This window comes from Phascolarctos cinereus, unplaced genomic scaffold (genome assembly GCF_003287225.1).
Source record: "Phascolarctos cinereus isolate Bilbo 61053 unplaced genomic scaffold, phaCin_HiC Scaffold_7;HRSCAF=346, whole genome shotgun sequence".
Taxonomy (NCBI): Eukaryota; Metazoa; Chordata; class Mammalia; order Diprotodontia; family Phascolarctidae; genus Phascolarctos; species Phascolarctos cinereus.
In genome coordinates this window covers 53,140,964-53,161,888 of record NW_027556180.1, presented here as the reverse complement: position 1 = coordinate 53,161,888, position 20,925 = coordinate 53,140,964, and the positions used below count along the sequence as shown (strand labels likewise).

The 20,925-nt window shown below is 36.7% G+C and overlaps 1 protein-coding gene and 1 non-coding gene across 2 annotated transcripts in view; both read right to left on the bottom strand.

Annotated features, from left to right (window-relative positions):
- Window positions 1-20,925, bottom strand: part of SLC9A9 (solute carrier family 9 member A9) — a 745,308-nt gene that overhangs the window by 140,422 nt on the left and 583,961 nt on the right. The window contains exon 14 of the mRNA XM_078147547.1: window positions 13,612-13,691. Within this exon, the coding sequence (XP_078003673.1) occupies window positions 13,612-13,691 (80 nt within the window). The remainder of the gene's footprint in view (window positions 1-13,611; window positions 13,692-20,925) is intronic.
- LOC144454889 (U6atac minor spliceosomal RNA) lies at window positions 9,747-9,872 on the bottom strand. The gene has a single exon (XR_013483443.1). It is a non-coding gene; the product is annotated as a U6atac minor spliceosomal RNA (small nuclear RNA).

Sequence of the window (20,925 nt, the reverse complement as noted above, 5' to 3'; positions counted from 1 at the left end):
ATGTGGAAGAAGGGATTGCTAAAAAACATTCTTAATTCTGAGAGATGAAGAGGATCACTAAGGGTAAAGTAGGCATAGGCAGAGCATGTGGTGATCTATTTTTCCTAAAAAAAAGTGTATGAAGGTATATTGTTGTTCTATCATTTCATTCTCTCCATGAACCCATTTTGGAGTTTTCTTGGCAAAGATACTGGAGTGGTTTGCCATTTCCTTCTCCAGCCCATTTTATAGATGAGGAAATCGAGGCAAACATGGTCAAGTGACTTGCCCAGGGTCACACAGCTAATAGGTGTTTGAGGCTGGATTTGAACTCAGGAAGATGAGTCTTCCTGACTCCATACCCAGCACTCTATCCCCACTGCACTCCCTAGCTGCTCAAGGTGTCAAGGTATATCTATCCCAATTTCAGTTCTTAAGGAGAGATCTCATCCTATCATTCCACTGCTGTAAAAATGTAAATATCTCTCTATTGCCTACTTAATAAAATTCATACTCTTTAGATTGCCATTCATGCACTGCAATGCCATGAGTGCTGGATTTGGAGCTGAAGATCTTGGGTTTGAATCATGGCTTTGCCCCATGTGTGAAATGCACTCCTTACCTCTTCCTTCAAGATGCAGCTCAGACATCCCCTTCTACATGAAGCCCTCCCTGATCCCCTCCTCCTTCCAGCAGCTTATGCCTTCCCTCATACTAAATAACTTATCTTTGGCACTATGTGTCTATTTTGTTCTTATTCTCTCTATTTCTTTAGTATGTATTTATATATGTATGTGTTGTTCCCTGAGGGAATGTAAGTTTTTAGAGTACAGATTGTTTCATTCTTTGCTTTTATATCCCCAAGTCTAGCACAGTGCCTTATGGGCTTAATATAGCATGTGTTTATATATATATATACATAGCATATGTAAACACATGTACATGTGTATAATATTTCAATATCTAAATTGATAAGATCAGAGATTGACTGAAGCATTGAGAGTATATTTTTAAAAGAAAATTTCTCATTCTCAATTTTTTAGCTAGAATTTAGCTGCAAATTTTTGCATGTTGATCTTACTAAAAATATTCGAGGATCATTTAGTGGTGACTTATTCATATTGCAGACGCATGATTCATGAGGGCCTATAATTTTCATGTCGGTGTCTGGCTAATAAACAGTGAGATCACAGATGAATTTTAGTGCTGGAAGTGACTTTAGTAACCATTTAATCCAACCCATTCCCACACCTCTAAAATAATCCATTAGGATATATATATGACAAGGGTCATTTAAGCTTTCTAGAAGAACTCTCTTGGCCTCAATTTCCTCATATGTAAAAGGGGGTTAGTTAGCCTTAATAGGTTGCTTCCAGCCTTACTTCTATGAGCCAATGAACCACCAATGATAAGTCTCTCAGTAATTCCTCAGTCAACTAATTCTACTTTTCAATAGCTCTATTTATGAAAAAATATTTCCCCCAATGCCATTCCTTGACATTGAAGCAAGGGGATGAGCTGTTGTTGTTCATCCTTCATTTTCCAAGAGGACCAAAGACATTACAGGGTGATGTCTTATCTTGAGAGTAAAGTGGATTTAAATGAGGCAGAGTTGCACAAAATCACCAGCCTCAGTCTCTCTTCCTGAGCCATCAAAGTCTAGTGGCAAGATAAAAGTCAAGATGACCAGTGATGGTCTGGGATGCAGTGCATGACTTTGGCATCTTTGATGTCTGACCAAGCTCCAAGCAGAACAGGAATAAAGCTTTTTCCATATGATGATTTTTCAAGAACTTGACTTCTACTTTCCTGTCACCTGCTTCCTTCTTCAGCCTAAACCTCCTTAGCAACTTTCACCAATCTTCATAAGGCCTGGACACAAGGTCCTTTACTATTCTGGTTACTCCCATTTATCCACAGTCTTCCAAAATGGTGGTGCCCAGAACTGAACTCCGAATTCTAGGTGTGCCATAATGATGTACAGCAATGATGTCAAACTCAAATAGAAATGGGGGACACTAAACCATACATAAGGATCTCTACTGGCCACATATTGACTTAGAAAACCACATATTAACATTCTCTATGTCCTCTTGTCTTTTTATTTATCTTGTTAAATATTTTCCAATTACATTTTAATCTGGTTCCTGGGATGCACTGGGAAGTATTGCAGGCCACGATGCAATATGCAGTATGTTTGATACCGCTGATGTACAGATTTATCTGAGTTATGAAAGCAAAATAGCAGCAGCAACAGCAACCACTGAGGATCAAAGAACAGAAACAAAAAGCCTTCTGTTGGTGACATGGTTGTGAACTCAGTCAACAATCTGTTGACAAAGAAATACCAAACAAACGGCTGAGTTAGGCAAATTTATTTGTGGAAACAGAAGGGTTGATGTTGGTTAATCAGGACTAGATCACTGCTACAAGAAATTACTGAAGGGCTACCTTTAAGGTGCCTGGATTTAGGATCAATATACATTCTTCCAGGAAATGGAATTGTGCATAAACATGCCTGAAGGCAATACAAGTTTAGCACCTATTGAATATTTAACAAGGTATGATCCCTTGGCTAGAATTATGTACACCAGAAGCTCACCACTTTCCAAGGACTGGTAGATGACAATTCCTCATCCTATAAATAGAGGTCTCAAAGTATCTTGGAGAACCCAGGACAAATAAATTTTATTGGAAGGGGACCACTATCATAGATGGAACTGTTGCCCACAATTGGCCAGATTGATTATTGCTGATCCATAAAACTTTAAGAAAACAGTTTATAATAGTTGCTGCTATGCCAAATGCTCAAATTTTTCAAGCTACATGGAATAATTATCATAATAAAAACAGGTAGCACTCATATTGTGCTTTAAGGTTGGCAAGGCTCTTTATAAATATTGTCACATTTGAACCTCACAGCCTCCTTGAGAGATCAGTTTTTCAAAAGAGGAAACTGAGGCAGACAGAAGTTAAGTGACTTGTTCAGGGTCACACAAGCTAGTATGTGTCTGAGGACACTCACCCAGGTCTTCCTTCCTCAGGGTCTTGCACTCAGTTCACCTCATCACTTTGCTGCTGATAATGAAGCTTTCAAATATAAAACTTAACAGAGGGGGTCCAAATAATGCGGGGCTAGAATGAGATACACATGATCCCAGTTGTCTGTCTGCTACTGGAGTTTACAATAATGCTTTCAATGAGCCTACAGAAAATGAGCTTATATTGCAAAACTTTTATTCAGCCACAGAAGTTATTTTATTCATTTGTATGAGAACATTAAATGGAGGCAGCTAGGTGGCACGACGGATAGAGCATTGAGCCTGTAGTTAGGAAGACCTGAGTCAAAATTTGACTTTAGCCATTTACTAGTTGTATGACCCTAGGCAAGTCACTTTACCTCTGCCTCAGTTTCCTCAACTGTAAAATTAGGAAAATAATAGCACTTACTTTTCAGGATTGTTGTAAGGATCAAATGAGATAATATCTGTAAAGTACTTAGCATAATACCTGGCATAAGTAGGTGCTTAATGCATGCTAATTCTGTCTATTATTCTATTCCATAAATATAAAAGAATTATATAATATATAGTAATAGAATAAGAGACAGGGACTTGTCTCAGGACCATTCCTATATGAACCCCATTGATATAGGTGAGACTGAGGGAATAATAATTACAATAATCTTTTATTGTGGAATTCTAGGATATAGATCATCTAATCTTACCTTGTCATTTTAGAACTTAGGAAGCTGAAGTCCTGTGGTATTCAGTGATTTGCCCATGTAACATTACTCATTAGAAATGACTCTAGAACTCAGATTTCCTGATTCCCGGTACAAGGCTTTTCTCACCACACTGTGGAAACTATTAGCTTTTGGAACTACCTAGAACAATGCCTTTTATGTGGTAGGTGTTTAACGAATGTCTGTTGAAGGAATAAATTGAGTATCTAAATGTTGGGGGGAGGGGGAACCTGTATTGACTATTTAAGGCTGAACATTTTGGGAGGTAGAAAAACAAACAATTCTAAAATTTTAAAGTAAATCTAGTTGGATAAATTTATGAGGGTAGAACCCATTAATTGAGCAATAATGAGTTTTATGATCCTCATTTACATACAATGCTATTGCCTCTGCATGAATTAAAACCAGAATGGCTATGCTAGAGGAGTCACTTTCACTCCATATTCACCTGGGTGCCGCTGTTCTGACTCCTTGGCCTTTTCTTTTCTCCTTCTCTGCTCAAGGCTGGATGGCATTTGTTTTTTTTTTAAAAAAGATTGTCCTTAAACTTTTCAGGAAAGACACTTAAAGAAAATGGAAATCACGTGAGGAAGGGAGGGGAAGAAGGGAACATGTATTTATTAAGCACCTACTATGTGCCAGGCACCATGATAAGCACTTTATAAATATTTTCCCATTTGAGAGTCTATGAGAAGACAAATACACTAATGCAGGTGGAGTTGTGGATTTATTAAAGTATTCTAGAAAACAATTTACAACTATACTAGATAAGTTATTAAATTGTTCACCCTTTTGCTCTGTCACTATCACTACTGTCTACATATCTCAAGAAAGACAAACAGAGAAGGAAATGCATATGCAAAACAATGTTTATAGCAACGCTTTTTTGTGTTAACCCAGAACTGAAAGTGAAACGGATGCCCATCAAATGAGGTACAGCTGAGCAAACTGTGATGGTGCTGTTTCTTAGTCATCTCAGTCATTTCTGACTCGTCACGAATCCTTCTGGTGTTTTCTTGGTAAAGATACTGGAATGGTTTGTGAGTTACTTCTCCAGCTCATTTTGCAGATAAGGAAACAGGGTGAAGTGACTTGCCCAGGGTCACACAGCTAGTAAATGAGGTCAGATTTGAACTCAGATCTTCCTGACTCCAACTGAGCCACATAGCTGCCCATGGATGCAATGGATTAATATTGAAATAACAGAAATTACAAATATGAAGAATGCAGAGAAACTTGAGAAGGCTAATACGAATTGTTATAGAGTAAACAGAACTAAGAAAACAATTTACACACCGATCACAATAATATAAAGGAAATTAACATCGAAAGATATCAGACTTCTGATCAATGCAATGACCAACCCTGACTTCAGAGAACTGGAGGTAATAGGGAAATAGGTCTCCTGTATGTCATGGCAGACTGGGATGAGGTATGAGTTGTAACATATGGGTAGTATGTTGATTTATTTTCCTTAGCTAGAATTCTTTGTTACAAGGGAAGGTTGGGGGATAGGGGAGTGCCATTGGGAAGTGAAAACATTGTTTAAACAAAACTCCAATAAAATGACACTTAAGAACTTAACCTTTCTTACTTCCTTAAAGCAGATAATGGCACAGTGACTGAAAGAGAATGCCATTCTGACATGGAAAATACCTCAGTTCCCCAATTGTTTCTTCTTTAAATTCCCTTTGACAAATGTCACAATTTAAAGTGCTCTATCTCATTTGCTAAACAATTTCTTTCCTCTCAGAATATTTCCCTGACCCATACCTTAATCCCACATTCCCTCTCCAACACTAATATTCTATGGACTGAAGTATTCCATAAGAGTGCAAATGCAGCCAAGCTAGGAAACACCAGTTTACTCCAGTGGTTCCAATTTTTTTTTGAGGCTGTCAAACATTTCTATGTATAAAAGTCACAGGTCACCACACCTATAACTTCTCCCCCACACTCACTGGTACATTAAAAAACAAATGAAATAAAGACAACCACCCCAAGAGAACAAATGGCAAAACTGAAACTAATCTTTCTGGGACTCAGTTTACTCATCTGTAAAATGAAGTGGTAGACTCAATGACCTCTAAGGTCACTTCTAGCTCTGAATTTTATGATCCCATGATCTTACTCAACAACTCTTGAGGAGACACCAATGAAAGCTCTCATGAACAAACTATTAAGTAGGTACCAGAAGAAGCATAGACCATCCCATATTATAAATATGAATGATCATAACTCACAATGATCTAGTACTTTGGGGGTTTAAAAAGTGCTTTTCTCACAACACTATTTGGATTAAATGTGAATATTATTATCCCTATTTTACAGATATGGAAACTGAGGCTCAGAAAGTCTACGGCCCAAGTCACCAATCAAATTGTTAGAACTCAGATTTGAGCCGATCAAAAGTAATAGCATTAGATATGGGTGTTTCCCTGAGAGTTATGACTTTTGGTACTTTTCTCCCTTCTTCTTCTTCTTCTTTTTTTTTTTTAACATTCTGTCTCAGGGGAGTAATGGCTTTCCTCTCACTGGATATCTTTCAGCATAGGTAACATTGCTACTTGTTGTATATGATGTAAGAGGATTCTTATTCAGGTATGGGTTGGGCTAGCTGAGATCCCTTTTAATTGTAATAGTCAGTTATTCAAATCAAATCACAAGTGGTAGCGTTCATTTACATTTAGCCCCCAATGAAAAAAATAAAAATGGACCCTGTTGCTCAGTGTTAATTACACAATTTACACTGATCTCCAGTAGAGAAAGGTGGAACAGCAAGGTATTCATTTGTGTGGGATTTCATAGCATTCAGGATGCTCTTTGACAGTGGCACCTATCAGCTTTGCCTAATTCCTTCCCTCCCTTCCATCACCCTTACCCCCAACCCTGCCCCACTCCCATTAAAGTGATCTGTCCCTCAGATTTCTTCTAGTACTTTGTCCAGATGGCCCTTCTATACTAATTTCACCCTCACCTGAATCTTTGTGTAGATTTACATTATAATATAAGCCTCTCTCCATTCACAAAGATAAGCCACAAACACCAGGTATGCTATCATGCACATAGTAGGCATGTATAAATGTTTGCTTAATTTGAATATTTGTTGTTATCAACTTCATACCTTTATAGATCAAATGAGATAATAAATACAAATACTTTGCAAACCTCAAGGTACCATATAAACAGAGTGATTAAAATTTAGAGGTAATGTGCCATTCTTATCATAATTAGAATTTATCCCAACTCCATTCTTTCATCATATTTTTCCTTGTTAAAGGACAAGGAGTGGTTGGCATAAAAGGAATCATTATTATAGGCTATGTTGTAAGACAATACACCTAAGATCACAACCATGAAGGTAAATGACATTGGTTCACCCCTTAAATGGAGGAAGGAGAGAAATGACTTGGAAATCATAAGCTAACAATATGTCATTTATAAGAAACCCACTTGAAACATAATTAGTCACATAGAATTAAGATGAAGGGCTAAAATAGGATTGATTATGCCTCAGGTGAATCTAAAACAGTAGGGATTGCAATTATTGTCTTAGACAAGGTAATGGTAAAATCAGACATTATAAAAAGAGACAAGCAAGAGAACCAAATTATGTTTTAAGGCCCTATAGACAATAAAATGATACCAATAAATATATATTCAATGAATGACATAGCATATAAGTACTAATGGAAAAACTAATTTAAATACAGGGAAACCTAGACAACACAATACTTATTGTGGATCTTAATGTGACACTTTCAGATTAAGATAAATTTAATCAAAAGATAAATAAGAACAGGAATCAAAGATTGGAGAGACAATGTGGTATAGTGGATAGAAGGCCAGCTTTAGAATCAGGAAGATGCAGATGCAAATCTTGCCTCTGATACATAGTATCTATGTGTCTCTGAGAAATTTGCTTAATCTTTCCGTATCCCAGGCAATTTTATATATCTGTGTTATAGATGAGTTGCCCATGTGCATTAGGAGAGGGAACTTCCACATTGGGGTTCCCTTTAGTCATGAAAACATAAGCTTACACTCCCATTTACCTTCCTTTCCATTATGTATAATGGCACACTCCTGTATACCTTCCTTCCCATTACATATAATGGTTACAACTTTAATTCATGACATAGATTCAGAGACATCAGAAGCATCAAATAAAACCCTTGTGGCTCTATTCCAAACAGAGTGATGGAAAGATGAATGTATGTCTCCATCCATGAAGTGACATTTTTTGATCTTGGTAGTTTGTTAACTTGCCAATCCATTGTTAATTTGAAACTTTCTTTACCCATTGGTTGCAGAAAGATAAATACTGTATCTCTTTGTTGACTTCTGGATGAATCAATGAGCTGTTTGGGGAACTAAATTAGACATTCTCTTTTTGAAAAGGTCATTCTTATCTTGTGTTACTAACATACACAAATGTTTATATAAGAAAAATAATTTGGAATGATTGAAAGGGAGAAAACTTTTTGGGAGTCTAGCAGGCTGATCACTTGTTTATGTATAATGTGGCCTGATTTCTGGTCCTGGCAAAGACGCTGTCATCCTAAGCAAATCGTTTCATTCTGTCTCACTTTTCTAAGCTGAAAAATGGGAACACATAGTCCTGCTCCTATTTTCTCTGAGAAAACTGTGAGGACAAATGAAGAAGATTTAGTGCTTCGAGAAAAAAAAACTATGTAAGTTCATGACATAATTATGATAGATGGCTATAATAATGATTTTGTGAAACTAAAGAGAAATAGATATCTCTTAAACGAGAACATATAGTGGCATATTATTGCTTTAAGAGATATAATTATCAATGGCAAAATCCAATTTTAAGTGTCTGACTGTAGGCAATTTTTTTTTCTGGGGGGTGGATATAAGGTAGAACGTTAAAATTCCTAACTTCCTTCTAAGCTTAATTTCTTAGTTAGCATTGCTTTTTTTTCCTCCTTAAATTGTCATATACACACATATATGTATATGTATATAGATACACACACATACACAAACACATATACATATATACATATATATATACATATATATATACATATACATACACACACATATATTATATGTATTTATATTTTGAGTCTGTCCCTACTAGGATTCATTTCAATTCAACAAACATTTATTAAAAACCTACTGTGTGCCAGGAATTATGCTAGATGTTAGGGCCATAAAAATTAAAATGAAACATTTTCTGCTGTCAAAACCAGATAGAGCTTACTAGAATGTAAACGTCTTGAGGAAAGAGACTGATTTATGTTTTGTCTTTGTGTCCCTCGTACTTAACATGGTGCCTTGCCTCTAGTAGATACTTAATAAATGCTTGTTGGATTGGTATAATTTGTAGCATATAAAAATTATGGTTTGATGAAATATAAATAAATCTACAAATCCATCAATGAAGGAGCACAATATACTGTAGAAGGGCAGCAGAATAAAGCAAAGTCCAAGTGGACCATTTGAATTTCAAAGAAAGGAGGCATCTTTATTTTATTTATTTTTTATTTTTTAAAGTGAAAAAAGTGTGCTTTAATTTGCACTCAGATTCCATCAGTTCTCTCTCTGGGGTAGGATAGCATTTTCCATTATGGGTCCTCATGAATTGTTTGGATCATTGTACTGATCAGAATGGCTAAGTCTTTCACATTGTTCTCGCATTGCTGTTACTGTGTACAATGTTCTTCTGGTTCCGCACACTTTACTTTGTATTGGTTTGTATCTTTCCAGATTTTTCTGAAAGCATTCTGCTTGCCACTTCTTACAGCACAATAGTATTCCATCAGAACCATATACTACAACTTATTCAGCCATTCTCTAGCTGATAGGAATGCCATCAATTTCTTTTATTTGTTTTGTTTTGTTCTGTTTTTTATTTAGTTAGCAATGGGGTTAAGCGACTTGCCCAGGGTCACAAAGCTAGTAAGTGTTAGGTGTCTGAGGCCAGATTTGAACCATCAATTTCTAATTAATGTTCCTACTCTCAATGTGCTTGCATTCTAAGGGGGGAGACAAAAAAAGGTTAGATGCCACAGAGTAGGTGGCAATGCCTTAACCGTATATGTGCTGTAAAGGCCACTAAGGACCTCTTCCATCCTTATCAAGGGGAGTGCTGACCTTCTCTCCTTTCATACAACATAAAAGGAGGCATCTTCAACAGCACACAGCGGTGGGTCACTTTGTGGCTACAAAGAGAGCCCACAGAACAGAAAACTGGTTGGGTAGTTATTCTCCAGACATGCCTTTTAAGCATACGATGCAAAAACCATATTTATATGAAGCTACATGTGCACAAAAATGGCAGTGCTTCAATTTCTGGAAATGACTGAACTGGAGGAAAAATTACCCCCAGATTGGAAGGAAGAGATATTAGTAGGTAGGATGTAAGTCTGCTTTAATTTTGTGAGTCTGTCAAAAGTCATGTGCAAATTAAATCTTTTGGGAAAGGTAAGACAAAATCAATGAAGTCATCTGAATTTAGCATTTCTGCTCAGAATCTGAAATTTGCACATCTCTCTGGCCTGTGGCAAATGGCTTAATTTCTCTCTGCGTTGCTGTGATAGGACTCATATCTATCACAGTTTCCCCATAGCATGTCAGGCCTACCTCCTTTTCTTTTCTTCCTGCAACAGGGGTTAGTTTTCCCTAAAAGGAGACAAATATCTTGGGACCTGATTGGTCCCTTTTTCCTTGACACAGATTCCTGGTCAACAATGGGCACAAAACGTCATTACAGTCATTGCCCCTCCAGCTTCATGGTTTTCTGAAGATCATTTGAATCACGATGTTCTTGACTCTATCCTGCCCTGATGACCAGACACATTTCCATTTGGAGAAGAGGGAAGATAAGTGCCACCATTTTCTCGTTGCATATCTTTATTAAGTTAGAGCAAAGTAAACCTGCCTTTTGTTAACTTTTTCAGTGAATTGCAAGTGCCTCATTTCATCCCAACATGAAACCTGAAGTAAGAGAGTACTAATGTTCAAACTACCTCTAACAGCTGCCTTTTCTTTCTGAAAAATGTGGGCATGAGTTTGCCGTGTGATATCCACATCAGCAGAAAATGAGTTGTATTTATCCCTTTAAGAAAAGATGGTCTAAGGCCAACATGGCTATAGTGATAAATATTCCTTCAGATCTGATTTTTTAGGGTCTGTAGTGCCACACCACGCCTCTTTCCCAAGTGTACTATACCTCATAGCAATATCTAAGTTAGCACGGGTATTTTTTGTTTAAGGCCATCATTTCATTTACACTTCGCTATCCTCTTAAGAATCATAATAGTGGATAGATAGCAATTCAGGTTTAGGAATTGCCTTATATACATATCTTATCTGATCCTCACCTTGAGGATTAGGTCCTTCAGATATCTTTATAGCCATTTTATAAGTTAAGAAAGTGGGCCTCAGGGAGTTTAGGTGACTCTCCCAAAGGCATGCAACTAATAGGTATCAGAGACAGGAGTAGCACCCTAGACTTAACCTGACATTAAGTTCAACATGGTTTATAACATACTGGGCTTTACGTGGCTTCCCAATCAAATACTTTTAATTTGGAGCAACTTTGCATCCAGATGCTTTCATACAAGCCTAGGGCACAATTGCCTAGTAAGAAGGAAATTCAGTTAAATTGGTGACAGTCTATGAAAGTATTAATCCTCAGAGAATCCAGAACATACAACAGGGCTGAATGAAATTCCATCTAAGAGTTGAGGGCCACAGAAAACGCAGCTGTTTCTAAAAGTCTCCTGGCATCCCAGTCACCAGAACTGTGACCTTTGTGTCGTCCTTGACTCTTCTTTCTCCATTGCTCCCACCCCAATATCCAATCAGATATCAAATCTTATCGATTATCCTTCCACATCACCTCTCACCATCTACCTACCTTCTTTCTACTCACAAAGCCACTACCTCTTCCAGGTCTTTATTACCTCCTTTGTGAACCACCATTACAACCTTCAAATTAATCTCTCTGCTTTTAGGCTTCCCCTAACCCTCCACCCCCCAGCCCAAGTAATTTTCTACACTGCTGCCAAAATTCTCTTTCTAAGGCAAAGCGCTGACTGACACTTCCCTGCTCAAAACCCATTAATGACTCCCCATTGTTTTTATAAATAAACTCTTTATCTTGATATTTAAGACCCTCTTAAAACCATCCTTCCAGAATTATTTCACTAGAATTCTCTTTAGGAATTCTATGTTTCAGCCAAATGGGAATGTTCTCCAAACCTGGCATTGCATCTCCAACCTTGGTTTATTTGTACAAGTTGTCCCTCATGACTGAAATCTACCTTCCCCCACCCAATTCTGCCTCCTAGAAGTTTTACTTTTCTTCAATACTCAGCTCAGTTGCCTCTTCTTCCATGAAGGCTCCCCTGGCCATTTTCCCCAGTTGCGACATATGTGTGTGTGTGTGTGTGTGTGTGTGTGTGTATGTATGTATGTATGTATGTATGTATGTATATATACATACACACACACACACCCCTACATATTTATATACATACATATACACACAGAGATTTACAAACCACCTATATCTATATCTATATCTACATCTATACCTATATATGCATACATACAAAGTAGGTGCCTTAATGTAGGAAAAAAACTGACTATAGTTAACAGATAACCTGTAATCAAGGAAAAAAAAACTTACATGCTCTCAATCTTCCATAAGTCCATTTGGTAATTCCTGGAATATCTCTTCTTGTTCCCATTTTCATTCTCTTGTGCTGTTGTTTCTTTCAAGCCTTTTCTTTGGTTTTTCTCCATCTTTATCTTCCTTGGTTTCTAAATTTTTATTCATTATGCCAATTTCTCTCCTTTGTCTTCTTTTCCTCCCTACTGTTTTCTTCCTCTGTTTCACTTACCTTTTGTACCCGTTACATTCTCCAAACCCCTTCACCTATTCTTTAAATGCCCCATTTGCTGTTCTTCGTTGTTCTTCCCTTCCTACTAAGTTATAATATACTTAATTATTGGTTATGCCTTAAAAACATCCCTTGACAGACTTTTTCATGCAGTGACCCACGGCATTCATTTTTTAAAAGCACATTTCATTCATTTCTACTGTAATGTTGGTTTTTTTTTGAACAATGCTTGAAAATGGAAAGCTTTCTGAAACTTACAATGGTGAAACATTTCAGCCCTAACATCTTAGTTCTTCAAATTGTATGAAAAGATGCATTAGAGTTAATGTAGCTATGCTTGTTGCCAGAATAAAGAAAAATCACATTTAAAAGAAAGAGACTTTTGAGGGACTGGTAACCATTACCAAATTCTGTATCAAAACAAGACCATTGTCCTGATCTAACATTTAATGAATTACACAAGTTCTTAGTCCTTTTTTTTTTTCAGACCATAAAACAAGAGCACACAACTCAGACCTCTTGATGAGGTGGAGCTTTGTCTTGGGTGCAAATAAGGAAAGGACTCTAATACTGATTTATGAGTTTCCAAATTAAGTAGGTGCTGTTTAGAAACCCATCCAAGAGCACGTTCTTTCACAATGGTGAAAACAACCCAATTCCCATCGATCAATTCTTCAGGTCTATCCTATTTCATTCTCTGGCATCAGAGAAGATTAAGGTGCCTTAAATACACCAGCGAAACTTTGACTGAGGCAGAGATCCTATAGGTGATTTTGCCTCCATCTCTGGCTCATTTAGTAACAGCTATGGCATTTTCTTCACTCGGTCAATACTTTCTTAAAACTAATTTTCCTTCTTTCTTCAGATAACCATGGCTTTGATTTAATTTTGCTTTTTTGCTATTGTTTAAAATAAAAAAAACCCAGCTGCATGCTTGAGTGATTATGATGTCCAGTTGCCATATGTTATATAGATCTTTATGAGGTTACAATAATCAAAGGATACTTGTGGTCAAAACCATACCAGATTCGGAAAAGCCAAGCACTCTCTGCCTTTGTAGGGTTTCTGTCCAAATTATCTCCTCCCTGAAGGGGAAATGGAAAAAAAGAAATTAGATAACTGGTACACTACATTTCAGTGTAAAAATACATGTCAAACCCAATTACCTTTCAAAGCAATGTATTACTTTCTACTCCATTCAACAAACCATTTATGCTAGTTGCTGAGTCAAAACGAGGGTAGTTCCTACCCTCAAGGAGTTCCCATTCTTCTGTAGGAAAATGATGTAAAGCTAGCCACTCTTACACGTAGAAGTTCCATTATTTGGAATACTTTAAGGATCTGGAATATGGCCTATGTGGGTACTTGACCAAAGAAGACTGAAAACCCTTTAGGATTTAGTTAATATTTTTAAAGCATTCTTGGGTCCCAGCTATCAGAGGTAGGGGAGTCATTCCATTATAGTCCTTTATGATCCTTTCCTGGAGGAAGGGCAGAACCTTTTTTTAAAATTAATTTATTTTAAACTTAACTACTAAACTTAAATATACAATAACAGAAGAAAAAGAAACATATTATAAACTTAAATACAAAATAAGAAAAGGAAAAAGAAACATTGCCACATGCACAACAGAATGTAAGGAGGACTCAAACTATGTAACAATAAATTTCTATTTCAAGCAAGTCTAAATGATAAAAACGGAGAATCTTGAGAAGACAAAGCAAAATCTGTCTCTCTTTTCTTTTCTCCTTTCCTCTTCTTTTCTTTTTCTTCATTCCCTTAAATATTTCCTTCCTTCCTTCCTTTTTCTCTCCCTCCTCCCTTCTTTCCTTCCTTCCTTTCTTCCTCCCTTCCCTCCTTCCATCTCTCTCTCCCTTCATTCTCTCTTTCTCCACAGTAGATAGATAGAGAGCTGGCCTCAAACCAGGAAGACCTGGATTCAAGTCTTTCCTCTGACACACACTGGCTATGTGACCTTGGGCTAGTGCACTCAGTGCTACCTCCTCCCCCCAGGGAACTCTCTAAGACATGAATTCTGAACTTTTCTTTGAGTAATGGATCCATTTAGTAGGCAGGTAAAGTCTGTAGGCCCCTTCTCAGAATAATGGTTTTAAATGCATTAAATAAAAATATAAGACTACCAAGGAAACCAATTATATTGAAATAGTTATTGACATATATTAAAAAAGAGAAAATACATTAAAAAATCATGGACCCAAATATGTGAATTACTGCCTTTAGACCATAATTTGCAGATCATGTCCCAATCTGCACTGATAAAGAGTTTCCTCACTAGGAGTTCTCTGCACCAATGAAATGAAAGATTTCGTCCAAAAGTATGTGTGTGCATGTGCACGTGTGTATGTGTATGCACATACATGCATGGGTATGTAAGTATGTATATGGGTGTGTGCCTTTGTGTCTAAGTGTATGTATGTGTACATATGTGTGCATGTGTATGTCTGTTTTATTAGATTTGCTGTCTCCCAGAAGAGATATTTTCATCCAAGCATGTGAACAGGTTGTCACACAAATTAGATCACAGACTCCGCTGTGTGGATAGCACTCTTGTGGAATGATTCAATGTTTACTTTTATCAATGATCCCCACTTTTATTAAGCATCCAAGTAGTATCATTTTCTAACATCAATAAAAATGATATTCTGTTAAATAGCTGTAGTGGGATTATTTCAGTTTACTTCTGCCAAATGAGATGGTATTTGTTTACTGCTTACACAAAAGGTCATCCCCAAAGGAATGATACAATTCTAGTAATTACCATTCCAGTTTCCTTTCCTTTTCTTTGTGAGAGGATGACACTGAAGATCATGGCAATTTTTGCTCTCTGTCCTTCCTAGTCCTGAATTATATATTAACAGGTGTTTCTATGATAAGTTGAGGGCATTCCCACCCTTCCCCTTCAGTCCCCTTCATGGCTAGGGAAAGAAGAAAAAAAAGAAGGGTACAAAAAGAATATGATTGGTGTGTATGTGAAAGAAGCATATAGGAATATAAGATAAAGGAGAATAAAATGTAATGAGCTTTAGAAACAGATGGCAATAAGCATTCTGGTGTGGAAAGAAGGCTACTCAGTGACTTAAAAAACCCACCTTTTATGCCTTCTGTTTTATATATTATGAGAAGATATTTCTAAGAGCCAATCAGATGATAATTATCATCATGGTTAAATACCTCTGAATCTTAATATGTCCTTCTTTGCCTTACTGGAATCCACATATTTCATTGCTAAGTGCTACCATTATTCTTCACTCTAATAATAATCATATGAATACTTTTATATATGTGATGACATATGTAAGACAAATGGCAACATATGCATGCTGTATCAGAAGCTGTCGTCAGATCAGCTCAACTTAATTTGCTTTTCTAGGTTACTCTTTGTCAAATAATTTTATTGCTCATTGATGATAGTGAACCAAATCCAAAATGGATATAAGTTAACACAGTTGGACTGTGACTGTAGTTACTGGGTCCTCACTCCCAGAAAACATAATGGGAAGGCAAAATGTGGTCTACTGTCATTTATCCTTTGTCTAAGAGCCAGTAAAGGATAATAATGAAATGAAAACAAAACTCTCAGCCTTTTTCTTTTGTTGCTGAACATTTTCAAATGCTCCAACTATTTCTTGCTTTGCTTTCATGTCATTTTGCTTGAGTTGGCACAGTACACCTTGTTATTCAAGGGTCCAAATTCATTGCTAGTCATTATAAGGAAGGCAGGGCGTCCAGTTGGATTCTTTCTCTTTCGGCACCTCTGCTTGACTATTCCCACCTGGGCTAGGTGACAGATTTGCAGAAACTGCCTTCTTCCTAGTCAGTGTGTAGCCTTTGCAAGTTCCCTCTATATCACCACCTCTCAAGTGGCCACATGTTGCTAGAATTTGGCTGTTAATAGTAAAAATGTCTCAGCTGGACCCACATAAATGGAAAAAGGTTCATGTCTGATGAGTGTTTCCCCCGTTTCATATAGACAACCAGCACTTGGAAGGCTTTTTCTGAAAAGGGATTGTTTTATAAGAATAAAAATGTCTCATCTAGATCCACATAAATTTGATAGGTTTATATCTGATGAATATTTCTCCCTGTTTTTAGGAAAACTAAAACTTAGTAGGATTTTTCTTGAACAGGGATTTGTGGTCTGGATTTGTCTTGGTTCAGCCACTAGATTACTCACTACGTGACCTTGGACAAATTCCTTAACCTCTCTGGATCTCAGTTTCCTCACCCGAAAAAAATGAGGGAATTGGACTAGATGACTTTATAGTACCTTCAAGCTCCAGTATCCTAAGATGCGCTCTCTCTCTCTCTCTCTCTCTCTCTCTCTCTCTCTCTCTCTCTCTCTCTCTCTCTCTCTCTCTCTCTCTCTCTCTCCCTCCCTCCCTCCCTCTCTGATTCCATTTTGATTCTCCACTTGCTTCTGTTGGTACCTCCAGAGATAGCTACTAGCCATGACTCCCTTTATGCAAATGCAAGTTTGGGGGATCAGGAGGTAGAAAATTCAAAGCAAGGGTGATCTTATGAAACCCCTCTCTTTCCTTAAACGCATTCGTGCGGCTCAGCTACTTGCGCAAAGCTTCTGTTTCGACATATTGTTGCTCTAATTCATGTGGATGTTGTCCACAAAGGACCATGCTTAGGTCTGAGCTATTTCTTAGCTAAACTCTTCTTAGTCACCGTCTACAAATCCAATTGTACATACCTGCTATCCACCTTTATTCTTTCTCAGTGAATTGATGTCTACTTGTCCCTAAAGTATTTCTGTGAGTTTGTGTATTGTTTATTGTTTATCATGTGCTGTGAGACTATTAGTCTTCTTCCTTCTTTTTGGTGAGAAAGTAATCTTCTTTCTGCAGCAGCCTTAAGGTGTGTTTTGTAAATATTGAAGGAGTTTGTGTTAAGATATTTTAGAATTGTTATAACCTTTCTTAGAGTTCCAAAAGTGTATGTATAGTAAAGCTTATGTCACACAGATGTTGATTACTTGTAGTGTTTTTCTTCTCATTAAGATTGTTGCTGGCAATGTGTATATTTTTGTTTGTGTTTTGTTTTCTTAACTCTTCATCACTTAACAAATGCATTCCAGTATTTCTCAGTATTCTTTGTATTTCTTAATTTTTATTTCTTATTATATTATTATATATCATTAATAATATATAATAATCATTCATTTATTTATTTCTTTAGTGCCATTCCAGTGTTGTAGGATCACAGGTTTAGAACTGAAATGGACCTCAAGTGTCATCTTGTTGAACCATTTCATTTTACAGATGAGGAAACTGAGGACCAAGAAAGTTGTGATTTGCAATATAGGCAGTGAGCATCAGAGGTAGAATTTGAATTCTGGTCTTCTGACTTCAAAGTTAGTGTTCTTTTTATATTTTGGAATATTTTAAAATATTCCATTACATGTATATGCCACAGTATATATTTATATATCCATATATACACACATATACATATATATGTATGTGTGCATGTATATTCTATACACACACACAGTGAGGATACATATATTGGGTAAATATATATATGTATACATATATACACACACAAATATGCACACATATATTCACACATACAAATATAACCCTAGTCATTTGACAAAGGGGTAATTTCTTTTTTTGTTGCTATTATTAAAAATGCTACTAGGAATATTTTTGTGCAGAAAGGATTTTATCCACTCATGTTAATAGCATCCTTATGGTTTAGCTATTTAAAAAAAATTTTAAATGTATTTTATTTCAAATTTATGGAATTAAACAAATGTTTCCATAACATAGCATAATTTTAAAAAGATGTTTGCACATGAAACTGCAAATCTATTATGTACAACTTGCTATTCCTTTTAAATATATAATAAAGTTATCATGTAACTTTTTTCCTTTTTTTTCTCCTCCCTCCCTAGAGATGGCTACCATTAGACACAAATATGTATAAGCACATGTACATATATACATACATACATATGTAAAATCATTCTATATGGACTTTATTTTTATCAGTTCTTTCTCTGGATGCAGATAACATCTTCATTCATACATCCTTTGTAATTAATTTTGGTATTTATAATAGTCAAAATGACTTATTTGCTCAAATCTATTTTAAAAATAATATTGCTGTTACTCTATACACTGTTCTCTTGATTCTGCTCATTTCGCTCTGAGACTTTTATAGTAAAGGTTATGGTTGCATTGAAAACTTTTTTAGTAGAATGTAAGCTTCTAGAAGGAAAGTCTCTTAGTTTGGGTCTTTGAATTTCCTGCACGCAGGATCGTGCCCTGCAGGTAGCATGCACTGAACAAATAAATACTCATCGAACTGGGCTGAATTCCAAGAATTGTTTCAATATTTGAGGAATGTCCTTAACAATCCATGTAGTAAGTGAAAGCAACAAATATTTATTGAGTGCCTACTGCATGCATGATAGATTTTTTCTTTTTACCCAGGACAGTGATCACTAATCAGTTTTAAGAATCACAGGTCCATCTTTCTTCTATTCCTTTCTTTCCTTCTTTGTTCCTTTCCTTCTTTCCTTCCATATTCCCTTCCCTTCATTTCCCTGCCTGCACACAGTAATCACTAAATACATGCTTATTGATTGGTTTAATTCCTTTCCTTTTTCATTTTTAACAAGTATTTGTTAAGCGCCTATTGCATGTATACACAATGCTCTGCTTGGGGCTATGAGATTTATAATAGAAATAGAAAACATTAACTCTATGGAGCATAGAATCAAAGGGATATCAGGCCAGTCTTGCAAGGACACTTTCATCAGCCACATGGGAGAAATCACTTCTGTGGTGTTTTGAAATACCGCTGACACAGTTAACCATTTCCCCCGCCTTTTATCTTTGAGACTAGTATTTTATTGGTGTTGCTTCTTTGCTTGAGAAATAAATTAGATCCCAATTAGAGGGAAACATTTGAAGAACTATCTCCTTTCCCCAGGTGGGGAAAATGACATTGCTAATCCAGCATTAGAACTACTTGGTCCTTCTGCTGTTCCACAATGATGACTCGAGTTTATATCCCACATATACACTGGCCTAGCTTGGGATCCATTCATTTATTTCCCCTAAGTTATTGATGACTTAATAACCCAGTTATGAAAGGCCATCAATAAATGAGTGGAAATAAATGAGTTAGCCTATTGTGTGCTCTGTTTATGCCATGGGGGTTGATGATAAATGTGCCCAGGGAAAGCAGCCTTTTGCGGTCACTATGAAACAGGGAAGGTATCTGATGGAGACAGCACAGATCTCAGACCTCTGGGAGACTCCAGATGGTCACTGGCCAGCAGGAAACATCAATCTGTTCGTGTTTCACTTCTCTGCAGTGGCACTTCCCAACACCCCCAAGGACAATAGAATAGTCATCAGAAGTATTTGGAGAGAGGGATTTTTCTTCATTATGAATAATATTCCTTTAGATTTGGGTCATGAGATGTTATGCCTTTATACTAGGAAGAAATCCATGTATTTCCCTGTACAACATGCTTCTTTTTAGGCAATTAGTGCAGTGGATAAAATAATAATAACAATTATAATTATTATCTTATTTGATAGCCATGCCTTCATTTCTATTTAGGCTCCATTCTTGACTTTCTCTACCATGACCCCTGCAGGCTACTTTTTTTCTATTCACTCTTTTCATCTTTCTTTGATGTGTTAACTTCCACACTCCCACCTACTAGAGTGTGAACTTGAGGGCAAAGACTGTCTTATTTTTGGCTTTTGTATATATTTTCAGAGATTATACCTGTGCTTAGGAATTACTAGGGACAAAAACACCAGAGATACAAAAAGGGGTAAAAAGATAGTCACTACCCTCAAAGGCCTTACAATCTAATGGAGGAGACTGCATGCAAACAAACATAGCAAGCTATATATAGATAAATAGGAAATAATTAACAGAGGGACGGTACCAAAATTATGAGGGGTTGGGGAAGTCTTCCGGTAGAAGATTAGGACTTAAAGGAAGATAGGCAAGTCAGTAGTTCGAGTGGAAAAGGGAGAACATACCAGGCCTAGGGAACAGCCAAAGAAAATGGCGGGAGATGAGAGATAGAGTGTCTTATTTGTGGAACAGCTATATGGCCAGTGTCACTGGATTTAAAAGTATATATTGGTGAGTAAGGTTTAAGAAGACTGGCATGGTAGGAGGGGGTCAATTTACAAAGGGTGTTGAATACCAAATGGAGCATTTGATATTTGTTCCTAGAGGCAATAAGGAACCACTGGAATTTATTGAGTAGGCCGTGGAGTGACATGATCAGACCTGCACATAGTAAGTGCTTA